General features: G+C 35.2%; 1 protein-coding gene across 6 annotated transcripts in view; it reads left to right on the top strand.

Annotated features, from left to right (window-relative positions):
• RALGAPA2 (Ral GTPase activating protein catalytic subunit alpha 2) overlaps positions 1-25,875 on the top strand; it is a 346,401-nt gene that overhangs the window by 240,656 nt on the left and 79,870 nt on the right. For 5 of the 6 annotated variants that reach the window (XM_067532894.1, XM_067532900.1, XM_067532897.1 and 2 more), the window contains 2 exons: positions 2,143-2,301; positions 10,127-10,254. In XM_067532894.1, coding sequence (XP_067388995.1) covers positions 2,143-2,301; positions 10,127-10,254 — 287 coding nt within the window. Of the gene's footprint in view, positions 1-2,142; positions 2,302-10,126; positions 10,255-25,875 lie in introns of those variants that run through there. The other variant, XR_010917130.1, reaches the window with a different exon arrangement.

The following is a 25,875-nucleotide window of genomic DNA, read 5'->3' as shown; positions in this document are numbered from 1 at the left end:
CTTCATATACTGTTTATCTTTCCAAAGTAATCTGAGGCAGAGCATTATGAGAGGCATTTCTTCATAGCTGTGAATGTATCTTATAATTAAATGAATGTGCTTGCGTTCTCTTGTGAATTTTCCTGTGCAGTTGAATAATCTATGAAGAGGGTGTTCTGTGAACTCACATATGTTATTTACTGAAATTTGTTAAATTAGTGAAGGTTTTAAAATTCAATCAATGTAAGTTTTTAATTTGTTGCAAAGCTACTGCTAGAACTCTATTCCAAGCCTATATTTGATTAATTGGGTTATATATATTAACCCTCATTTACATTGAGTAGCAGTTCCAAAAACAGTCCCATTGAACTGTTTTCAGAAATGCTACTCAATGGGTACCGGTGGTATAACTGGGCCCTTACCATTGTTCTGCTAGTATACTAATACATTAAAGTACCAGTTTCAGTGCTGTGAATTCCCTTCCAGATTCCTTTTACTTTTTGTTAGATCAATACAGACTATTTCTGAATATGTGTAATGTATGTATTAATGTAACCCAGGTAGTTCTTTTTCAATAGCAAATTTGCTTCACATCTTGCTTGTGGTCACTCTTATGATTTTATAGTTGCATCTGTTTGCTCACTTGGGTGAAATCTTAGAATCATTGAAGTCAATGGGAGTTTTGCCATTGTCTTCAGTGGAATCAAGATTTCACCCTATGATCTTATAGTGCAATCGCTTAATATGGCTAAATATGTATATTTACAATATTCACACATTATAGTTATTTTTATCTCAGTCCTCAGATATCATTAGAAAATAATGGAATACTCATAGCCATGGGCAGGATAGTGAGACTTAATTTATGCTAATCTGTAGAGGTCTAGGGGAAAAAATAGTGTATGTGTGTAGTGTTTACACATTTCAAACTAAGGAATGAAGGACTGATGATTACTTGTTTTGTAAATAGGACTGAAATGGCTTTTTCACTTATACATATAAATTAAATAAATACATTCAGAACTTTTCTGTGTCAAGTAAAATCAAATAATGAGCTCATACAATAATTTGAGTTATTGTATGAGCATGTCTTATTTTGCTTTGCTCAAGTATAAATCCCAGATATTATTGCCCTATATTGTCCTAAGCAAAGGTACTGTTTTTAATGTTTTTAATGTTTTGATTCTTAGAAACTTGGCAAGATATCACAATATTGTTTTGCAACTTTGATAGAAATCTTTTACTGTTAAAAATTACCATCCAATTCTAGTAGAGTGAAATTCATCACTATACAGAGAGCCAGAAACAAGGCCTATGCTTCACTTTAATCACTAGCTTTATCTATTTTAAGGTTTAAATGAAATTTAAGAATTGCACAGGTCTTGTGCTGGCACTCTGCATAGCAGTAAATTTCATCTTTAATAATAGATATAATGTCAAGGTAAAGTATATAGCAGAAACAATCTGTTGTGGATGCTCAATACATAATTTTCAAGTGACTTTACCTTTGTTAAATAACAAACATTTCTTTCCTAACAAAGAAAAGACATTAGTACTTAATAAGGATTAGTTCTATGCTAAATTTCAACTTTAAACTTTAGACATATTTTTAAAAGGTCATTTTTCTCCCATTCTGTCGTAACTCGAAAATACTTCAGAGATTTTGCTCACGTTTTCAAAACACTATTTGTCTTCTGGCAGAGATATAGCACAGTAAGTGTCAGACCCAAAAGTGAATCTTTTAGGTGTCTGAGAAAATAGGATATGGGGAGTCACAATGGAAAGTGTGTTTGCAAACTGAATCATAGCAGTCACTACCACTGTGAAAGCTATAATATATTTTAACTGAATTTAAATATTCTGCATTTTAGTCTAGTAATCCAGATTAGTGTAGACAACTGTATATATACTGTGCATCTACACCTCATGCAAATTGATAATTTGATAATTACTTAATCAAACCATTAAATAACAATGTGCTTTGAATGAAACAAGTTATTTAGTTGCTTTTAATTCCAACAAGCAGAGAAAAAGCAATATTTTAACCTTTTTTTGTAATGAAATATTTCTACTGTCAAGCATTGTAATTCAATTTGTAAGCCATGACCCCTCATAAACTGTTGTTATCACTCTGATTAATAAAGAGCCAATTTGCTGTTGCAGCTTCGTCACTTGGGAAATGATGAGGTTCACATCGTCTGGTCTGAACACACCAGGAACTACCGCAGGGGTATTATACCAACAGATTTTGGAGATGTTTTAATTATTATTTATCCAATGAAGAATCACATGTTTTTTGTAGAGATAATGAAGAAACCGGAGGTATGTTTTGACTACTTTATTTGGTGCATCATAAACATTGTTCAAATGGCTAACAATTCTTGTGTAGCTTTAAAAAATACTCTTATTTTGAGAATTTAATATGCGTAGAGATTTAAATTGTTTGATACAAAATGAAGAACATATTCATATTACATTAATGCTGAGCATTTGGGGCAACCTTTCAAAATTATAACACTGTAGAGGTGAAATATAAAGAAAGATGTTTAAAATAATGGCAAAGATCTAATAACTAATAACTAATAAACTAATAAAAGCAAGGGAATTTAGAATTAAGGCTTTCACTTGGCATTAATTCACCCCATCATGCTTAGCTACTGCTGCACATATGGTACTGTATGTACCCTCAAACAGTTTTTGAAGCCTCTGCAATAAGATGACTTAGTGGGATGATTTAAGGATTGTGTGTCATTCCTCTCACTCAGCATCTGTGGTTTTTTGTGAAATATCAAACTAGTTGTGGTGTCTATAAGGCTTATTTTAATTTTTTTCTGTTTTAGTCAAGAATTTAAAATAGTGTAACTTTTCAACTTCCTTGTAAATGTGGATTAAATCTCAAAGCAAAAGCAACCAGTGTCTAAAAAGTTGTATTTATAAAGATGGGATTTTTATGTTTTAAATGCAGAAATTATAAGTGTGTGTAAATTTGTGATTCTAATATATTTGATATGGTAACTTTTGAAGGAAAATTTTATTTGATAAAGGTAATTATAGTCCACAATATCACTTCCTTCATACATAAAGGATGATATTTGCCTTGGAGTACAGCCAAGTGCAGAAATGATGCATAAATCTAGTGACACATTTTTCAAGATGAATATAATATGTCTTTCAGAACAGTGAAAGATATAGGAACTGTACAGTTTAACAACTAGTAATTTGTCAGCATACATTTACAAAAATAAACCTTAGAATTTGCAACTTTTTAAATTATGTCATGACCTTTTGTTGCTGTTAAATTTTATTTTGGGTATATAAAGAATCTGCAATCCACTTGTCAGGAACTTAAAAGTAGTGAAAATGACATCTTAGAATGCTGAAGTATTATACAATAATCTAGCCAATAGTATCTTGTCATGAGATAATTTCATTTAAAAAATTAGAATTTAGCATTATAAATTTGTTTGAAAATTGTGTGAATCAACCCGAGAAAAGCTGTCTCTTTTTATATATTAGTCAAAAAAGTACCCAAAGGCATAAAGAATAATAGCCAACTGGAAATTTAGTGTTATCCCTACATTTAAAGTACAAACCATTACAATGTAATAAAATTAATCCAGACATTTCCAGGGCAAGTGTGGCTGACCTTTTGTTCACCAGCTACTGACCTCAGGGTGAATGAAAGAGGCTTGCAGAGAGAAATGTCTGTTGTTTGGCTTCAGTCCCTGGTATTTAAATTGCATTCCCTAATCAAATGAAAAGGCTGTCCTCTCTATCAGGTTACAGAATCCATGGCAACATTTGGCCTTTTATATACATAATGTTAGCCTTTTTGTTTGCATCTAAGTAGAGACACCTGGAGCAATGTTAACATTAACCGATTTAGCATTAATAGCTTCATTATATAAGAATTTCTGATCAGATAGCTGTTACTTTTGTTATATTGCTTCAGCTTGTATTGTTTTCATTTTTTATCTCCCTGCTTGGCAACCAGGCAATGATTTGCAAATTTTTTTGTCTTGATTAATTAAGCAATATAATTATCAGGAACTGCGATGCAGTCTTTGCTCAACAAAGCTTCTGAGAGAAAACAATAGTAAGTCTGTTAGTATGAATGCATTCCACGCGTCACAGATGCATGAGGATATTCTAAACAATGAGACGAAAAGCTGCCTGCAAAAGAGGACAAAGAATGCCATGCAGACTCTACACACTACACATACCGCCAGGGACATACTGTGGGTTCCCTGGGACACAGATGCCTCGTTAGATTGCAGCTAGTCATCAGAGATTAATTCTCAGCCATTTGGTACAATAATTTACCCATTCCCCAGTCTTTTAACTAGTGCTGCTTACTATAGGAGTGAAGTATTTATACTCAAAAGGTTTATTTAACCTTGCCTTCTTTTAGTGTGTAGAACCAAAAAAACCCTATTTTTTCTTAGTGATTGTAATGAAGCAGGTGTTTGCAATGCAGAGAATATTAATTTTTGTGTTTCATTGATATCTTACTTTAGAATTTGTAGTGGTCAAAAGGGGACATTTCTCTCTACATCTGTAAATTTTATCTGACTATAGTTTATTTTAGCTTAGTACATTTATTTTTCATCCTTGTGACACAAGATTCTTCAAAGGGTAATCTTGTTTTTGGTCCTTAAAATAATATCAGCTTACATAAAGTACTGAACAGAGGACATAGTAATATACATTCAATTTACTTATTCAACCAAACTACCTCATTAAGTCAAAAAAGATCCACATGGGTGAAAGCTTATGACTATACTGAGTCCCATTGATTTTAATGGGCCTCAGCATGGGCATTGAGAGTCTGCATATGAATTGATAGTTCTGGTCTTTTTATTCTTATGGATTTATGGCCCAGTTGTGTATTCCTTGTGCAGCCAACACTCGCAAGGAATTAGAATCCACAACTAGGGATTTAGAGACCAGTCCTGAAGTGTACTGAACACCCTTAACAGCCACTGAATTCAGATGGAATTAAGCATTCTCAGCAATTCAGAGGATTGGACCCTCAAACACAATGCTATTAATGTTACGGATTTAACGCATTTTGGGAAGTGCCAGGTATGCTTATAGCAATGGATAAATACATATTTTTATTATTATTAATAATAATAATAATATTGTTAACTCCATATTCCACTCTGTGACCCTGACTTCATCACCAGGAAACTCTACACTCTAGATAAGGCAGAGAGGTAACACGCTCACAGCTCTGGGTATCACCAGCACCATGTTACACACTGGCATTCTGAATATTTGTCTTTTATACCACACATTCATTAACTGTCATGCAAAGTCAATTCTGACCTCTCTGTGCTCACTTTCGTTGAATCTGTACTGCATTTAAAAAGAGGTATGTGCATAAACGGTGTTTGTGTACACATGTTGGCAGCAGCTGCCATTGTTTGTTTGCTGTGTTTTAAATATTTATAAACCACAGGAATTAGATAATTTTCATAGAAACTTTTGCCTGGAAATTCCCTTGACCAAGTCCAAGATTTGTCTACCCCCTTCATTCTTCTTCAAAGTCTTCCTGAAAATACGTATTTTTAGAGAGGCCTCTAAACCATAGGCCACTTTCCCCCCTGATATACTAAAAGTTATTCACATAAAAAGTAATCCATGCAAAATCATGGAACTGACAAGACTTAACTTCACAATTGTACCATATTCTTTATTATTGCTCCCCTTCCCCACCACATTGTTTGCATATCATATGTTATGGCACCTGTCCTGTTACATTTATGCAGATGAGAAGATTCATGGTAATACTCACATGAGTAAAATTACTTGCACATGTTGGCAGGATTGAGCCTTTACTTTGTAAGTTGTTCAGGGCAAGGATTTTGTCTTCACATTTATCCATAAATACCTATGACACTTTTAGAGTTATACAAATAACAATAAAATCTCTTCTGTAACACAAGGTAATAGTTCCAGTTTTCAGAATTCTGCTTTTCTTCTGAATTGCATATTATTCAGAAAAACATTTTACATTAGCTCAGAATATGGTTTAATGGCATACTTCTCTTGAATACTATAAAAATACAATCATGAATGGAAAAAATGGATGCTTTTTCTCTTTAGGGATATAATATTGAAATAGATTTATGTGTCAGAATCCAGCATTTAATTCTGTAGATGTAAATGTCTGAGTTTGGAAACATTTGATTGTTTGACATTTGTTGAAGATTTCCTATTGAAGAATTTCAGAAAATGTCATGATGAATTTAGTAACTCAGTTTTTGATACTTCCTCAAGACAACCCACCACAAGATTCTAATCATTTTCTTTAATATGCTGGTATCAAGACCCTATAAATAATGACTAATAGTCAAAAAAAAAAATTTTTGAACATTTTATAATTCTAGATATTAAATGTATATATGTGAATATTAAAACTTCTGTAAAACTAACTCTTAATACATTGACTAACAGATCAGTTTCTGGGCATTTACATGCATAACTCACCAAATATCAAATTGAAAATGTGTGTGAAGTCTGCATATGGTGTTTATAAGTGTATACCCTCATTATTCACACCTGGCATACAAAATTAACAGGTTTTGCTCTCTGTCTCAATATTTCTAAAACTGTTCTTCCTTTCATAGAATTGTTTTTGTATATGCAATTCTTAATTTAAAACAAGTCAGCACAAAACTTGATGCTCTAGAACTTGTGTGGCATGGGTTGTTTGTTTTTTTTCCCCTGGGGGGTCTACTAAATCTTGAATAGAGAAATAGATGAAGTCTCTAAATGTTAAATTGCATGTGCTGAAAATAATCCAAAATTAGTCAAATTATGGAAATACTTTATACTAATCTTTTTTTTTCTGGTTTAATAGTTATTTTAAGTAAAGGAATGGCATTAATAAGAACTGTGTGAAAAGGCAGCTGTCATTTGCAGATGTTATATTAAAACCAAATTTCTTCTGTGATTCATTGCCACTTCTAATTAGAGGGATTCCCTGGATGCAGGGGATTTATATTATTCCTTTTGTCCGTTTATTGAATGACTGTCACAGTCACCCACAAAGCAGTTGCAGAAGAATAATAGAGGGTATTTATTTATGTGATAAGCCTCAGTACAGATGGAAAAAATCCATAGATTAAATTTTGATAATTACTACTAGCTCCTGTTTAGTTTTTTTTTTATTTTGATTTTTGTGATGAAGAAATGAGTTCATGGTTGACTTATTCTGAAAGTAAGTATCTTAAAATTTTTTAGTATTCATAAGACTTCATTTTTCTTTTAAGCATCTATATTCACTTTGTATGTTTCCGCACATTTTACCACTTTAAAAATGATTTGGGCTTCTCCATGTCTTGTCCCTATAGTAGCATTTATTTGTGATGGTCAGGGGCACTGAGAGCATTGCAAGTTGTCAAGTTACATGATATGATCAGTTCCTTGGGCAGTGATTCTAAACCAATGAAAGGTGTCACAGTTCTAAGTCTTGATACTGTTTTTAAGGTGGGTTTTTTTTGTTTGTTTTTGTTATTACTACCTCTTTGCCAAGAAGCTAATTACCTTGGACCAGATCATTCTTTCCCTTTATAAAACTCATGCAAGGGGGGGCTGTACAGTGGAGGGGAATTCTGTGGCAAGGTTCCACTTGCAGAAATTCCTCCAATATTGTCCCATTGGAGCGGGGTTTCCTGTTGAGCTTCAGCATAGAAAAATATCTTTTACTTTGAATATCATAAATTAATATCTACCAGAAACACACTACAGCCTTCAAGTTCATAGATGAACTCTGTAGTTATACATAATATAAAAAATTAAAATGTGCTTTATCTTAAAAACCTTATGAAGGTATTTGTTTACATGTCAGGCGTGCTGAGGACAGCTATGTAGTGTTTAACCTCTCAGCAAAATGTATCTATCTTACATGCATTGAAATATGTCTAATACTATCTTGGTTTCCATAATGAAACTATCACAACAGTATCCGAAAGATGAGAATATGGGCTCTGTTAAGGATGGTTGTTTGGGTGATCTTGACTGAATTTTTGGTGTCTATCTAATGACTGATGGTTGGGGTTTTTTTGTTTTTAAGATGTAAATTATTTTAAGGAATCCTTGAGGGTACGACTACGTATTTTCAATATAGGTCAAGTCTCTCAGGTTTTTTTTTATTCATATATTTTCTTTACATTTTTAGAAATAATTTAAGAACAGCTCTAGTCTTGAAGAACTAACAATCATCACATCAAGTTTGGGGTTCTAGTTCATGTCATTTTTTAAAAATAACAGGCCAAAAAAAATGTAGAAACATTCCAAGTAGAAACTCAATTTCTAAGCTCTCATGACAACACTGTCTGGTTTGTCTGCTCTCCCTACCCCTAGCAGCTTTCCAGAAAAATTCTTGTCTGGCATCAGATCACACACGGATAATATCTGATGAATTTATTCAGCTTTAATAAATGTGAGGACCTATTAAAATTTGGCTTATAATGGAAAGCTAACTCCAATCTTAATTATAGAAAGAATCATGTCTATACTGCCCTAAATTTATAAGTCATTTACAAACATAGCAGAGATGTTCCCTGTCCTGAAGAATTTACAGTCTAAAAGAGATGATGTGTACAGTATTTGTTGTTGGTATATTGCCATTGGAACCTGATCCTCCATCCATATCTGGCATCCCTAACTTAGACAGTATGGCCCTTGAGGACATTATCACCTCAAGTCTCCAGTGCAAAACTCTTTAAAGCTAAAAGGAAATGATTGTATTATGTCTTTAGAATCCCTTTGAGAGACATACTGGATTACTTCACTTTTTATATTTAGCTCAATCCAATCTTCCATTAAAGTTTACTTAACAGCTGTATCAGATTCTAGACCTCTTTTGCGATTTTCTCTTTTCTTGCATCCCTTGGAGACTTCAGTTTTACTCTTGTTACCATTTTCATTAAACTATGTCTTCTTAGGGTGACTCTGTTCTTCAGGATGCTAGACAATCTCAAACTCATGAGTGAACCTCAGTATTCTTCCTAGTGCTATGGCTTATAAGAATACACCTAGAGATTCCCTTTATTCAAAATGTGTTATGGTGGTCAGTATTTAATAGATGTTTAAATTACTTTTTTAAGCGGGAGGTGGTCCCCGTTGGACAAACTTGCACTAGATGCATCTAAAGATCTGGAGCATAAAGGGGTAAAGCAGTCCCCATGGCCCAAGCCAGACCAATCATCATCTAACAGATTTGCGGTTCAGTGTCTGCATTATTTCCACATTGTACCTTACTGCTACTTTCGTATATAAATACAAAGACTGACAGTTGCCATCAAATTTTTCTGTTCTTAACTTGAATCTGTGCTGCAGTTTAAGCTATAGCTTGTTCTCAAGCAAAAATTACAATCTGAGATGGAAAATCCATGACAAAAAAACCTGCTTTGCAGTACTTACCAAAACTAAACCCTTTGCTGGGTATGAATTTTCCTCCATGTTCATTGCCCTACCTTTCTTCTGATCTTAGCCCAAGTGATGGAATGGAGGAGGGACTACATCCCAAACACACTTGCAGGAGGAACTATTCTAACAATCAATTTTTTTATGTCTGCACTCAGACTTTGAAAAACTATTTATTAGTATCTTCTTGGTCTCCAAGGGAGATGGGAGCTGATGGTTATATCTGTGAAGAATATCCAGTGACAGAACTTTAGGTATACAAATATTTAGCTGAGAGCACAATGCCAGATTTGAACAAATATATGTTTTCTTGAAAACAAAATATTGGTGTGAATGTCTTACTAGAAGATGATTTGGTGCATATAATAGCATGGTTACTTTGTTTCGGTTGGAAATAGAGGAACAGGCTCATTATAAAGAGATAATTGGTCAGATAATTTTCATTTTTTTAATCTTCCCCTCCAAAACCCCATTGATCCCTATTGTGTACTGCAGCATTTAATATAATGTCCTCAGAATAGATTTTCAAAGGTCTAGAGGACAATTAGTTGCCCTTCTCCTTTTAAAAGGCAATGGGGATTGAGTGCGTAGTGCCCATTTATGCCTTTGAAATCCTTTCCTCCTCCCTCACCCCGCGTGATACAATCAATTTAAGACTAGAGAATGCTGTATCTGAAAAGACCATCACTTTTATTTTTTTGGTTTGCAGGTGCCATTTTTTGGTCCTCTCTTTGATGGAGCAATAGTGACTGCAAAACTGCTGCCAAGCCTTATATGTGCCACATGCATCAATGCCAGCAGAGCTGTGAAATCTCTTATACCACTCTACCAGAGCTTGTATCCTTCCTTTCTGTGCATTTTATGCAATTTGTAAGTAGGAATCATAAGTACAAATATTTTCCTATTAGAGGTAAGTGCTAATGAATTCTCTTCTGTTTGGCTTCATGCTAAGAACTGTGCATCAGGAAAATGCCATATCAAGCAGCATGTTTTTAGACTCATTCTTGCTGAGATTTTATTTGATTTGGTATGTTTTAAAAATAAAAGATAGCAATACAGAAATGTTCCCACCAACACTTTTGGACCTTCCTGCTAATTGCAAAGTCAACAGGCATACTGTTAGATGTAATGGTGTTTTAAACTTTAGAAGGGGATTATTTTCAAATTTCTGTAGCATAAAGAAAATAATTGTTTATATTAGTTTAATATTTACAAAAGGAGCTCAGTTCTACTCAGTTACTGTAATCATGCAAGTAGTTCCACAGTCGTCTTTGGGAATCTTCACATCAATAAGATAGGTAGCATTTGGCCAATGGTATTGATATTTATCAGTCTTTATCTCCATTTTCATTTTACTCACATTGCATCTTAGAGTATAGAGAACACATTCTTACAGCAGTAGTTCTAGGTAACTGGAAGGAATGCTCCAGTGTTGTAGAATGTGTCATATGAATTATTATTCTTGCATGGTATGCAGGATAATGGCATAAAATCACTCATTATTTGACATTCTGTTTTCTTTCTCCTAATGTCACTAATATTATCAAATGGCTCTAGTGTGCTTCATTAACCACACTGTTACCAGTCCCAGAAGTTTCTGTGGATCAGCACTCATCTTATTTAAGTTTACTTTGGAGGCTTTTTTGATGGGGCGGGGGTTGAATTATGTAATGAGGGGTGCCTCATTTGATTTTCCTGAGATGAAACAATTGGAATTCTCAATCTTTGTGGTGAAGGAAAGAAGGCTTTATTAGAGTTTATCAGAGGCATGTACATTTTAGGTTCAATTTTTCTAGCTACTATGGCTATGTAAGAAATAGTAATTTTTGTAGAAAGGTTGAATTTCATTCATTGTGTTTGTGAAAAGCTTCAGAAATGAAGATCTGCATAGGAATCAAGGAAGCTAAATAACATTTTATTACCTTTTTGTTTTTTCTCTTCAGTTTAAACAAGGTGAAGTTGTTTGGAGTTGCACAGGCAAGTCCAAACAATACCTTAGTTAGATGATTATGATAGTACTTAATAGAAGACTCAAAACTCACTAGCTTTTTCACTTTTGTTTCATGAGTGGGTAATTCACCTAAGTACTGCTGTCAAAGTAGTTCCTTCTATCTGTAACCTTGACTGTATGAGTAGATGTGTTAAGCTGTGTCTGACAATAAAACAGTCAGTGTAGTGTTGCTGGTAACCTGAACATAGTAACAGAGATTATAAGAGTGAAAAAGATGCTATTACCTCTTAGGGAAAAAATGATTTTTGACACAGTTGGAAAACAGAAGATACGATTTGATGTAATGTTCATCCTTGCCCTTTGTTCCTCCTAGATTTTCCTATAATAACTTCCTCAGCAGGCTAAATAGAATCTATCAAGTTTAGCCTTTATCTAGTGGTCACTGCTCTTTCTCAGTGGTGAGGGCTAACTCAACTGCCATCTGCTTATTTCTTTTCCCTAGTGGGCAATCAGTGAACGTATTTCTATGTCTAGAGTGCTGAAAACTGGAAGTTTGCCACTTGCTATGGTTACAGTTCCCAAGTTAACCAATGATTTTAGAATCAAATCATGGTCACTGCATATCATGTCCAAAAACTATTTCTTTATAGCTGAGCTCCTTCACCTAAAAACAGTGATATACAGCAAGTATAAATACTGAAGCGTTAACTTCAGAGCACTGTATACGTGATAAAATACATATCTTAACAGTTTGTGCTTGGGTATCAGAATCTGATATAAAGGTAGTGATATACATATGCGTGTGCACACGCATACGGAGGTTTGGATTAGTTTTAAAGAAAGAGCTCAGGTCTGATACAGTTCTCTTATGAGAACCACTTGGCTATTCCCTAGCACTTTAGCACAGATATATATGTATCTAATTGTTTGTGCATGTGTAATGGCATTTGAGGGTGATATACTGGCATCTGAGGGTGTCTGTGTTAAAAAGAAAATAGTTATTTTATATAAATAATTATATCCATACAAGAATGCTAGGGATAGGTAAACTGGTTTTCATAAGGAACTGTATCATTCAGCTGTTTCTCCAAAACAAATAATTTTTAAGGTTCCTATTAAGGCAACACCACCCCATAAACAGGTCCCCCGCTCCTTTGTTGTGACTACCCCATCCACCTAATTTACAGAGGAATCGCCATGACTTTCATCCCCCTAGACTCTCTAGAGTCTCTCCACATTCCATAGGCGTTTGGTTTTCACCAGTCTGCTGTGACCCAACCTTCATTAGGCCTCTGTCTCCCTATACTCTAGTCTAATGCAACACAGACACAGACTAGGCATGATGCGTGCCACTCTACCCTTCGGGGTGCATTGTGCGGTCTAACTGCATCAATACTTGGTTCCAGGTACCTCTACCTTTCTGTGCACTTTGGCATCAAATCAATCTGTGCCTGTAGTGATGTGATGTGAATGGAAAATGGAAATAGTGGAGCCTGACAAAGAAGCAGCTGGATCTCACAACAGGTAACATAGTGGAGAGGTCACATCAGAGAAGGGAAGAAACCGAGGCAGGATGGAATGTCCTAAGCAACTTTTATTGGATGTGAGTAAAACACCTGCAAATAGAAAGTGGAGAGAATAAAGATTCCCCTTTAAAAAGAAAGGAAAGGTTTGGTGACATTCTGGAAGGGACGGAGCAGTTTGTTGGAGACCCCTGCCATAGGGAGTTCATTGAAGCAGCTGATTTCTGGTGGGGAAAACAAGACAGAACAGAGCACTCTAGGACTTAAGGGTCCATCATTGGATGAGAAGGCAGCTGTGGCTTCAGCCTTTTGGGTGGAGGAATCTGTCGGGCTGTTTGGAAATAGGAAAGGATTGGAGAGGGATTGACAGGATAAGCTCAAAAGGTTCACATGTACAACTATCATTTTCCATGCACCTATATGCACATAAAATGCTTACACCAAAAGAGAGAAACTTTAGCAATTAGTAATTATAATCAAAAGCTCAATATGTACATGCTAATAGTCTTTTCTGTAGTTTTCATATTTTGTGTTCTGGTGATATCCAACCTTGGTGTTTTCAGAGTGACTGTGTTAAGAAGAAAATTTGTGTTTGGTTACAAACTAAACATGTTCCTTGAGCAGCACCCTGTGATTTTTAAACAGAAGTACTTGAATAAGGAATTGATAGAGTTATAAGATCTGAGAAGATCACTGTCCTCTTTTCTTCTAAAAAGGGAAAGAATAATCATCCTGATAATTCTCCCAGTGATTCCTATTGAAAAAAGAAGCCCTCCAAATCTCAGTAAAATAGTAGAAAAAATATACTGAGGAAAATTTTCTAAGCATCTACAGATTAATTGAACTCTGAACAATAGGCTCATGCGTTAGTTAGATACATTTATTTGCATTTTTGACAGAATTACAAAAAAAGGTAGTTTCAATAACTGTACAGTATTCAAATATTATTGAAGCTTTTCCGATGTCTCATGAAATCTTACTCTAAACATTTAATGAGATTTTCCTAGGTATGGACAGTGCCATGTAGACTGGAAATGGGCTGAAGAACTGTAACCAAATGTAATTATAAATAGCAATGTGTTACGTTGCTGAGATGATGTCTAGCAGGTTGCTGAAGTTTATGTCCAGTCTCATTTACATCCTTGCTGTGGGTCTGATTTTTTCAATGCTTATGCATGCTGAGTAGCTATTCCCACTTAATGTGACTCTTGCAGTGAGTAAGTGCACTTGGTGTGAGTTGCAGAATTAGGGCCTAAGATCGTAAACTCTTTGGGATTCAGTTTTTTAAAATAACGATAAGAAAGGGGTTAAATATCATATTAATAAAATTTGCAGATAATAAAAACTGCAGGTATTACAAACTTAAATGAGGAAAAGGAAATAATTGAAAAGGACCTAGTAAAATTGGAAATAAGAAAATAAGATTCAGTGTGGAAAAACACAAATTAAGAAATCTGCTGTGAAATAATTAAAACAAAAATATTCAATGGAAAGGGTAAACCCAAAAAGCAATAATGCTGAAAGAATTAAGATTGAGATTGGACAGAAAATTAAACATGACTTTGCACACGGATATGACACCAAAAAAGTTGTTGCAGCTTTGGGGTGCATATGTATAAAAGAAGTGTTCTCAGAGCAGGGAAACAATGTTCCCATTCTCTTTAAGGTACAAGCCATTAAAAGGTCAACATTTGTCAACCATTACCACAAAATTACCAAAGATACTTTTTGTTCTGTGTATAGGTGGTAAACGATGTGTGGTAAACGATAGTGATGCAGAGTATTGTATCTCTGCCGAGACCATACCTGAAATATTCCATTTAGTTCTGGGCACCTCAGTAGCAGTAAAATATTGACAAATCTGCAGGCATTCAGAGGACAACAACAAAAACTATTAGAGGGCTTCAGAAATTTGTTTATGACCTAGACTTGGAAGTAAAGAGAGACAGTGCATTATGACAAATGATGATGGAGTCAGAGACATGCTGCAAAGAGTAGAATAATTTTTGGGACAGTACAATAATTGTAAAAACATTTATTTCAGATAGCAGAGTTCACTTTCATTTTCACTTTAAATTTAAACAACATGCAATGAATAAAATGCTTGCACTGCCTAAGGGGAAGTGATCAACATCTCCCAGATAGTGGGCTGTAAAGTCCTGGCAGCCTCATGCAAATAATGGCAGCTGAAGTCACTTGTTGGAAAGTCTGTAAACTCTGGTTACAGCTGCACTTGTCAGTAGCTTTAGGGAAGTGTAATCAGCCACAGAGATTAATTTGCATCTCAATTAGAAAAGAGTCAGGAGGAAGCACTAGGGTCTGTTGCTAGAAGGTTGTGGAAGAAATCTCATCAGACACAAAAGCCTCCCAATACTTAGTACTCCAGCTGAGTGGAGGACAATATCTGAGGTTTAGTTACCATGGGGACCAGAAGCCTGCAGAGCCACAGAAGAATCTAGGGTTTGCACTGTAATCATTTGGTCATGATGACTCAAATTCCATTGTTGTACCCAAATACATTTTGATGTTAGAAAGTAGGAAAGGTAAAAACTTCAAAGAGTGTATGAGTGTTTTTTTTCTCCCTGGCCTTAAATACTTTTCATGTTGCTGCAGTGATTTCTATGTTTTAAAGCATATATTAGAGCATGAAACATTTGTTAATTAACTGATATATTTAAGTTTTAGGGTGTAGCTGCTGACTTCTATCTCAAAGACACTTATGTAAACTGGTTCATTTACACAATTCAGACAGAATGATGGTATCGCACAAAGTCAAACCAATGTAGTTGTACTTGTGTTAAGTTAGATTACAAAACAGAGACTAGAATAGTATTCTTTTGAAAGATCTGAACCCAGCTTCCTCTTGAAGTGTTATATAGTTTACTAGTGTCCGGTATCAGCATACATTTAAATAATCCACTCATTTTCAGGAGTACAGTCTTAGTTTCTAGAAATGTCTGGACTCCCAGCTTTAGCCCACACTAAAGAGTACTCTCACAAACTTGAAGATGCTATAAAGGGCTAGCTGATATTGTTCAGGGAATAGCCTCACTGTCATGCTTTTTGAGGCACAAATGTGTTTTTAATGTTTTAATGATTAATCATAAGCATTCAGATGACATATCATAATAAGAATATAGCATACAAATATGTAAATCTACCAGAAATTGTTGTAAACTAACATACTAAGTATTGCATAAGAGTTTGAGGGTTTCAAAACCATCTTCTGTTTCCTGGAGAGAGGAAGGAACAAGTAATCTTCAAGAGATATCATTCCTGAGTACTCTCTCAGGCTAAAACAATTGACTGCAGATAAATAAAAGGTCCTCCTAATCAAATCCCAATTAAATTTGAGGTCTCTATTTCTCAGCACCAACTTGAAAAGAACATAATGGGAGTAGGGATGATAAACAGTTTGTGTAAAACTAAGGCTTTAAATCAGTTTAATTACACACAGAGAAAAAGGCAGGGCACTACAAAGAGCATGTAAATCTATGATGCAGTGAAAAATGTTTCCATGTAAAAAGAATCATCCTTCTGTGTGGTCTCTTCTTCAGGGTTCTCCAATAGTTTTTTAGTCAATTTAGAGTTCCTTAAATGTAATTTATTGGGAAATTTTACTTATACGCATTTTCTAATGATGGCAATGAATGTTTTTGCTAAATATTATACACAGAGCTCAGAAAAATATGCTATATTTTTATAGTCAGTTTCAGAGGATTTAAACTGCTTCTTTTAGCAAATGATGTAGCTTCTGGGTAGAACAACTTCATAGACACAGTGACATATATATATATATATAAATTCTTGTAATTCAAGACTGCAGGTCAAGTTGCTGTTGTACATCTAACTTATCTTCAGTTTTGCTATAAAGCAGCTGTGGAAGTAGCACATCTCCTAGATTGGCCCAAACCTTGTAAATCAGGATTGAGGCAAATTGGTTATAGAGATTAAGGCCAAAAGGAACCACCAGATCATCTAGTCTGACCTATATATCCCATGCCACCGGCAGCACCCCACACTAAATCCAGTAACTGAAATTAGACTGAGTATTACAGCCCACAGGAGACTACACTATTATGTGCTAGAGGTGCAGAGAACAGGAGGAATTGAGGTACAGCACTACCAAATGCCCCTTGTATGGCTGGGAATTGATTAAGTACAGTATATCCAGATAATCAGAAAGTGGCCTGCACCCCATGCTGAAGAGGAAGGCAAAAAACTTCCAAGGCCACTGCCAATCTAACATAAGGGGAAATTTCTTCCTAACCCCACAAATGGTGATCACTTAGACGCTGAGCATGTGAGCAAGAACCAGTTAGCTAAGCATCTGAGAGAGAATGATTGGTGCTTGGTAAAGCAATGTGTAGAATGGCCACCACATTAAACCATATATCTCACAAATCCGGGTATAAAATTTAAAACTACTAGTAAAATGGCTTCACATTGTACTTGTGGACAGCAATACGTTTCTCCCATTTTTCTCCTCCCCTTCCTCTAAAATAACAATTGCATCAGTTATACTTGTGGGTGGGGGAATGGAGGAGGTTGTAAAAATCTAACATAAACAAAATGTGATTTTGTGAAGCTGCTGTAAAAGTTTTAATTGGCGATTGTTTGAGAAAGACCTTCGTAAGTCACTCACAACTGTTCTACATGTGAGTAATTCAGCCATCCCAAACTCATGGCAGTAAAAACTTGAAAGAACAAGTCCTCCCCTAGATTTATTCTTCTAAGAAGGTTATGTTTTGGGGCCTAATCAAGTAATGTAATAAAAGAAAAAAATATGAAAATGTTTTGGATAATTAAGTATATTATAAGATTAAATTGCTGTTTCTGCTAACTCTACTTGGTTTCCTTGTGAGAAACCAGGGTATATCTAGATAAACTATGTGATCATATTCTTCACTACCGAGTCCCATGTTCTTTGGTAGGAGTCCCCTCTATGGATTATTTTGAGAAATGACTACCAAAAGTGCTTAAAATTAAGATAAATAATGGTATATTGTATGCAAGGAATTCCCAGAAGCTGATTTTGTAGGTTAGAGAAATAGCTGAGCATGTGGTAAGGATACGCATTGATGCTTGTGAAGATCAGGAATTGATTCAGGCAGATTGCATGGAGCTGCAAGTTTCAGAAAATACACAGAAGTTTCTCAATCTCTTGTATTATGGAAGATACTTATTTTTGGCATGTGTGGGACATTATCTTCACATTGAATGCTCAATGTGTGGGTTCACTAGGCTAATTGAAAATAATCAATATCAGAAAAAAACTTTTATTGGCTGAACTAATGTTTGTTTGTAAATTTAATACTGTAAATAAAGCAATTAATAAAACCCAAACTGACCTGTCACTGACTTCAAGGATTTTTCTGAGATATGGATTACTTGTATTTAGCTTAGTGAACTTCAGGCTAGCTCCTCTTGTTCTTTTCTTAAACAATATCTCTTCCATCTTATATACAAAAATACAATAACTGAAATACATAAAGTCCATAATGAGATATATAGACTTGGCTTTTGATGGAATCCAGATCTTATACAATCTAGAGAGAGGTTGAACATGGTTTACGTATTTGTAATTAAGTATGGGTAACTTCTGACACTGGCACATATACAATGTATTTTTGTGCTTTCCTCTAGATTCTCCTTAATGAACTATACATTAGGAAGGTCTTTTTGCACATCCATATGTTCCACAGGTACTGTTTCCTCAGTTGTCTTGCAGTCATTTACCATGCGTCTTGAGAACTGGGTTTATCTGTCAAGATTAAAAAAGAAACAAAGCAAGGTTGTATTGTAAAATGCACTCATACTGTTCTAAATCTAAATCGCTATGTTGTTTTGAATCTTACGTACTAGTTTTATTCTCTGGAGGTGAAGGTGCAATTGAGTCTGCAAGTTTCAGGGACTTAAGTAATATTGTTTCATAATTCATAATTTCAAATTGATTGCCAAAAGGATTTTGACGTTTCAATGACCTCATATCATGCACATACTCCCAGAATGCAACTGGAAAATACTGCTTTGATTAACATGTCTCCAAATCCAATCTGTCAAAGCAGATTAATTTTCTAACTCCCTAAATCTAAGTTGCTTCTGGTCATTTATGCTTACAATTGGGCTGCTCATCAGGAAATTTCATACGCAGAATACTTTGTCCCTCTAGGAGTGCATAGTACATATCAGCATCCTAGAAATGAAAACTTTCCTGGATTCTCTATGGATCACTAAAAATCTGGTGTCATGCAAAATTGTCTTTGTACAACCAGTCAGTGATGCTTTACATCGACTAGCGAGAAAGGATAAACTCAGTCCACTTGCACTGGGAAACTCTTAAGGTTTGAAGTAGTACAGAATCTACTGAGGCCTTTCTGCCTGCTTCTGAATTTGAGAGAAGAGCATCTCATAGCTTGCCTCTGAGGAATGGCCACACTGATCCATGGTGAATTGGATCCTTGAGTGGAACTGTGAGGAAGGATTACTCTGTCTTGAGCTTGAACTATAAGAGGTGCGCACTGATAATTGGAGCATTCATTTCTTTGATGGAAATACCTATATGGTTATTCTCTGATAGTTCTGGTAAGGTCCTGTCTAACTTCAGAAGAGACTGTGGTGCTAAAATCTGCTGGTCCTTTGTTGACTTTGGGTATTTCCTTCGGTTGGATGTGACTGTAGTAATTCCTATCCAATTTATCGTTTCACTAATGTTCATTGCTTAGAACAATGTGAAGATATAAAATGTTTGGGACACATCTGAAGTGCTGCCCCAGGTTTTCCTAACTTCTAAAGCATCCATTGAAGACCATAAGATTTACGGTCTGTCGTCGTCTTCACACACACATTGCTTGCTATGCTTTCTACATTCAGTGGTAATCTGACTCTGGTCTTCTAACTACTTCCTTAATAGTTTAACTACAGTTTCTCCTATCAGGAACCATTAGATGGTAAATTAATATCTGTTTTGGATTAATAAATCCATGGTCAATCTAAAGACATCTTTTTAAAAAGCCTCATTTTAGAGGACATCAACAAAAACTGATGCTATTTTCTTCTTGAGCCACTTGATTCCTGCAACTTCAGATTCCTGTGTATCTTTATCATTTCATTTAGTAAAATCTCCACTATTCTGCAGTATGGGGTTGTCTCCTCCCTGCAATAGAAATGGAGATAGCTGTGTTACACTCTACTACACCTCTTCCTCTTGTTCCATAGACTCATTGCTGCTAGTAGTCGGGCAAGAAGGTTCCAAAAATTTGAAAATACTAACAGTGTCATTTATCATTTTGGGGTTTTGTTTGGTTTTTCTCTTGTGTAAATTAAAAATCAAGCTGAACTAAATTTCACTGGGCTAGCAAAAAATTCACTCCCAATATGACAGCGTATGGTGTTCCACCGCGAGGCTGGGGTTTTTTCATCCACATATAAACCCTGAAAGTAGAGGGTTGTGATGAGTGCCTTCTCAGGCTTATCTTGAATGCTCATACTATTCAACTGCAACAGTATATGTTTGTGTATATGTCTATATAAACATACAGACAACAAGAACACACACTTGATTTATGTAATAGCTGAGCATTGGATGTCACTATTTCTCTACTCAGATATATTTGTTTGTAGTACTGCAGATTAGTAGGAAAGTGTGATAATTACTGCTAGTACAGTAGTTTGGCACATGAGCAATTCTTAAACATTTATGTGCTGTAGTGAATACAGTACGTATACTTACCTATATTAAAACAACAATTAGCTACATTAGGTTAAGTATAAAAGTCTAACCTGTAGAACCACAAAAGCAAAGATATTCAAAGTCTTCAACTCACCATATTGTGTCCAGATATTAATATATCTACTTTATATGATGTCCAGAATAGGGTAAGTTAAATGCAGATTTTCAGTTTTAATTCTGAATATATTTCCTTTTGTTGGTTTAGGTCAAACCCTTAACATTAATTTTACATACCACCTCTTTATTTTTAATAGTTGTCCTGAAAGAGTAAATATTCACCGTGCTTGATTTAAACATTTGTGTGGCTAAAATATAATTCTAAGTACATGGACTGTCTGGTGGGTTAAAACATTTTTGGTATGCTACAACCCATACCAGAGGCAATTTTTTTTGAAATGTATATTACTTGCTGTGTTGGACTTTAATTAAGAAGAGTGCCATTTTGATCTATTTGATTCTGATGGTACCTGTGTTTGAAAATCAATGAAAAAGCCTAAAAATCTAGATTTTTAGGTTAAGGGTTAGGGATTTTTTAATCCAGTGATACTTGTCTTTAAATTATATAGATCATGTTCGAAATTAGAATGCAATTCTTAAGACTGTATTACTGTAGCTTTGGCAATTTATTTGATATGGCACTTGACAGTTTTCTGCTGAAATGATAAGTTCTAACTCTAAGAAGTATCCATAGTCAGTCTCTGATACCTTATCTACAGAAAAGGTACAGATTTAACTTGCCATGTTTAGCTATTGTAGCTCTGTCAGCTATTGTAACCAGCTATCACAAGACAGGTTTGAGATAGAAGTAGTGGTCCAATCACACCAATTTCTGAAGTAGTCTGATGAACGCTACAGTAGCTCTAATAGGTGGTGTAAAGGAGTAGTGACCTTCATTTTCAAGTGCAGTTTCCCTGCTGAAGTAGATCGATAGTTTAGCTGTGAGTCTCTGCTGCTTGCCTTCCGTTCTCACAGTGAGAACCTTCTCCAGGCAGCAATCGATAGCTCTAATCTGTTCCAGCCTGTAATAAGTCATGCGAGGCAAAGCATTTAGGTGGCATTACATGGGATTGTGGAGGCAGCTCTTCAGCTTTTATTCATAGTGCACTTCTTAGACTTGGAGAGAAATATATTGCATTCCAGTGGTACTGTATAGTTCTGTATATATTCGCTTCCACAGAGTCACACTTAACAGTCATAAGCACCTAAAACCTTAAATTTCAGATACATTTGTGCTTCCTCCCATATACTAATGATTGCTCATTTTCCCTTTTCACATATCTTGGATGTAAATTCCTTTTCACTTCTGATGATGATCACCATCCTAAAAAGCTTAGTGCCATCTCTTCCTTTCTGTATCTCATGTATACAGAATTAAAGAGAATTAAGAACTGAATTGAGAACCAGAACGGTAGCCAGCCCCAGAAAGCAAAGTCCTCTTTATTCATAGATCAGGTACAGCAATTATAGTTCACACTTTCAACATCCCTCAGACGAGTGATAGGAGGATTGTCTCTGATAGTGAATAGTTTAGCTCTCCTGCCAATTCATTCTTGTTTTTCTTTGAAATCTCTCTCATCATAACAGAAGCATTGCTCCTCTTCATTGATTTCAAGGCTCCATTTGATTCCTTGAAATCATTGCTGGCGTTACAGTCAGGGTTACCAAATAAAGACCTCCATGTTATATGTATCTAGCTTGCATTGTGAGTGCACTACCCTCAGAAAGCTTATTGACAAAGAGGCCTTTGTTGTTCCCCCATGTTTTCGTATGCCTTAGAATTAACCCATGTCAACAATCCAACTAATCTTTCCACCACAACTTTGAACTTAATTACCCTTCACCTCGATTAGGTGCTGTGAATTTTGCAAGACAATTGATCCTGTTCCCTTTATTGGTAAAGGCCTTAGTCTCAATATGAGAATCATTATTTTCTGTTTTTGATATAGTCATTAGTGCTGCAACTCTTGACAGTGATGTCACTGATACAGTCCTAATCCACTGATAGAAGTTTCAATTGCTCTGTTTGCATCCTCTCTTGATTATGATCTCCATATGTGCAGAAACCATTGTCTCTCCAGTAAATAAGCAATTTTTAAAAGGTTTTTGTTACATTGTTTTAGTAACATTCATAAAACAGAATCTATGGTTAAATAATGTCATGGTAGGCTAAATAGTTTTAAAAACCAAAAATTAATTAACTGTGTGAGATACCATGTCATAAAGAGAATACCAATCACATTCTATTCTGTGAAAATGGTGTAAATGTGGAGTAATTCCACTGAATTTAAAACTTTTGGCCTAAATATACAGTAAAACCTCTAATTCATACTGAGGATTGGAAAGTACATTGTGTTTTTGCAGTATAGTCTACTAGAATGAGCATAGGGGGTGGATTTGGGAATTATGAGTTCTAATTTTAGCTCTATCATGGAAAATGCTTTTATTTTAGCAGATCACTTTCCCTTTCTGATTTATTTCCCCATCTGTAACAATTTTATTTATACTGCACCATACACTTATTCTGCAGAATTTTGTTAGTTATTATGTGTATAATGCTTTGAACATGTGGATCCCACTCCTTGGATAAGGCTGAGTTGTACAAAAGTGTGACAATATGCCACTTTTGTTCTTTTTGGGTTGCTCGAGATTGGTTTCACCAATAACCAAGTAAAGGGAACCTCAGCTGTACTCTTAATTTGTATTGGCTGGTAATAACTCTCCCGGGGTAGTTATAATATGGGATCATCAGAGCACAAAGGCGAATTGACCATTCCCCTACCCCAGCCATAGCCTGCAAAGGGGGATTGTGTAGGGCTCACCACAAGAATAGCCTCAATTCGGGTAGCTTTATAGTCTCTTTGCACCACTCTGAGACCAGGAGCAATCTGTATAGAGCTATGGAAATACTAAATAGTAATGCTGAATTTTGAAATGTCCATTGGTCATTGAGGGCCACTTACTGTTTGTTGAGTAGTGCTTTCTTCTGTGAGTAATTCCACTGATTTCAATAGGGTTACTCACAGAGTGCAATGCTACTCAGTGTAAGTTACATTAGCAAAATTGGGCACTAATTAAGAGAAATATAGTTTTATTTGTAACACTAATTTAATACTACACTACTAAATGTACTTCAGTATATTTTTTTAAAATAATGAAGTATTTGTATTATGAACCCTTACTATACATTGTTATTAGTATTAAAATCTGTGTTGGAAATTGGTGAAACCCCAGAATTTTGTTTACAATATCTGGTTTGTTGATTAGCAAAGAGAGAATTAGGTTCCATCATAAGCAGATTTTAAAAACAAAATAGTTGATAGTCACTTCCTCCCTTGAGTGTAGGGTTCTTTCCTCTCCAAGAAAGAGCTGAATACAGCTCCCTACGCCTGTTAGCTTAGTGGTATTCTGGGTTCTCAAGAAAAACAAAGAACCTCTAACTCAGATACTCGTAGGTAAAATATCTTTTAAAGTTATGACAGAAAACAAAATTAACCACAATACTTCCTATGTTTGGGCTAACACTGAATTGTTAACTCTAAACAGTTGTGGCTTTTTTTTTAACCCCACACCAGCACAAAGTAAGGATTTAGGGACTTTACTGTGAAATTTTCAAGGCAATCCTTGGGGAATTTGCTGTGCAGCTCCCATTAATTTCAAATGGAGCCATGAACTAAAACCTTGAGAAACACTTTTTGAAAATTTACCTCCAAATATTATGCTTTGAATTTCTGGGTGGGGAAGAGAGAGAGAGAGAGAGTGTGTGTGTAGAGAGATCCTATAATATTTTTGTTTGTGAATTAATTTTAAATCTAATTCAGACTCTGTAATCCCCTTTAAAACAAAACATTCATTGGCTTTACCACAAGTTTTGCCTGACGGAAGATTGCCAGTTTGGCCGCTTACTACCTTATTAGCTGGAAATAAAGGTCACATTTTTAAAATAATAGAACTAAACTGCAAAATCCCAAGGCCCTTACTCAGATTTTACTCAGTCCTTACTCAGGCAAACTCCCATGACTGTGGTGGGAATTTGCCTAAATAAGGATCACAGGATTGAGCCTTAAGATATCAAAAATAAATTAAAATTTACACATTTTGCAATGCAGGAACTGACAAAATTCAAATTGATATTTTCCCTTTTGAGGTTTGTGTTGTGAGCTCATGCAGTCTCATTAACATTCTAGCTCTGTATTGCCATTGCTTCTTGCTTGCTTACCAGCTGTTCCTGCTGCTAGTTACAATGTCTGATGTGTTCAGATCACTGGGTTCCTGTACTCACCATGGAGAGGAGACAGCCTTTCCACTGGGGATACCCACGTGTCTGCCTGTCAGCAATGGCACCGAATAAAGTAATAGGTCCTCGGATGGCATATGGTGTCTGGATTCATACAAGATGCAAAACTATTCTGCCACTAATGCACAATGACTCATAGCATTGCTAATTTTTCTAACAAAAGCCCACTTCCACACCCACACTTTTAACCCCTCAGGCTAAAAAGCCTCTTCTTTAGTTTCGAAGCTTTGTAAATGTAAGTCGGTGGCTTCTAGATCAATATCTGAAAGCTTATATTTATTAAAAGTATATGCAAGTTCTTGTCTTATTTTAAAACTAAAATAGTATAAAAATTCAGGATTCATTTTCTAACAAGTTAAACCATACATTTTTCTGTTTCTGTTCTGTTCTGTTCTGTTCTGAGGTTTTTAATTTTTCTAATAGTTCTGTTTTAGAAAGTTAGTCAGAATCATCCTGTACAAACACAGAATCTTTTCAATTGTATTTCAGAAGGAAATGAGCCAATCAATATATTAATATTAATATAGCTATTGGGTGTGGAATTGGCATATTTGAATTTTATAGTATTCAGTGACCACCCATTTATAATGGTGAGGTTGAAACATCTGTTTATTTCCCCAGAATGCTATGTTCTTCTTGGGCGGGGGGGGAATAATTTTCCATCTAGCGGGAGCTACTGATGGTTGTTTATAGTATTCCTAAACCATCCAATATAATCCCTATGTGCAGAATATACAGTGATCACTTTTATATTTTAACTAAATTACGTTAAATTATTTTGAGTATGTAATTTAATTTAGATATAAAAGAATGTGACCAAATTTTTACAATGTAATGTGGCTAAAATAAACTGCCAAAACCAAAGTGATTCAAAGTAAAAACAATAAAACAAAGAAATTGATTGTATGGAAAATAAGTGTTTGGGTACAAGAATGATACTGGACATGAAAAAATTTCA

This window comes from Emydura macquarii, unplaced genomic scaffold (genome assembly GCF_026122565.2).
Source record: "Emydura macquarii macquarii isolate MOO-44397 ecotype Brisbane River unplaced genomic scaffold, CSIRO-AGI_Emac_v2 contig_3305, whole genome shotgun sequence".
Lineage (NCBI taxonomy): Eukaryota > Metazoa > Chordata > Testudines > Chelidae > Emydura > Emydura macquarii.
The sequence above is the reverse complement of the archived record's forward strand: the minus strand, read 5'-3'. Positions and strand labels throughout refer to the sequence as shown.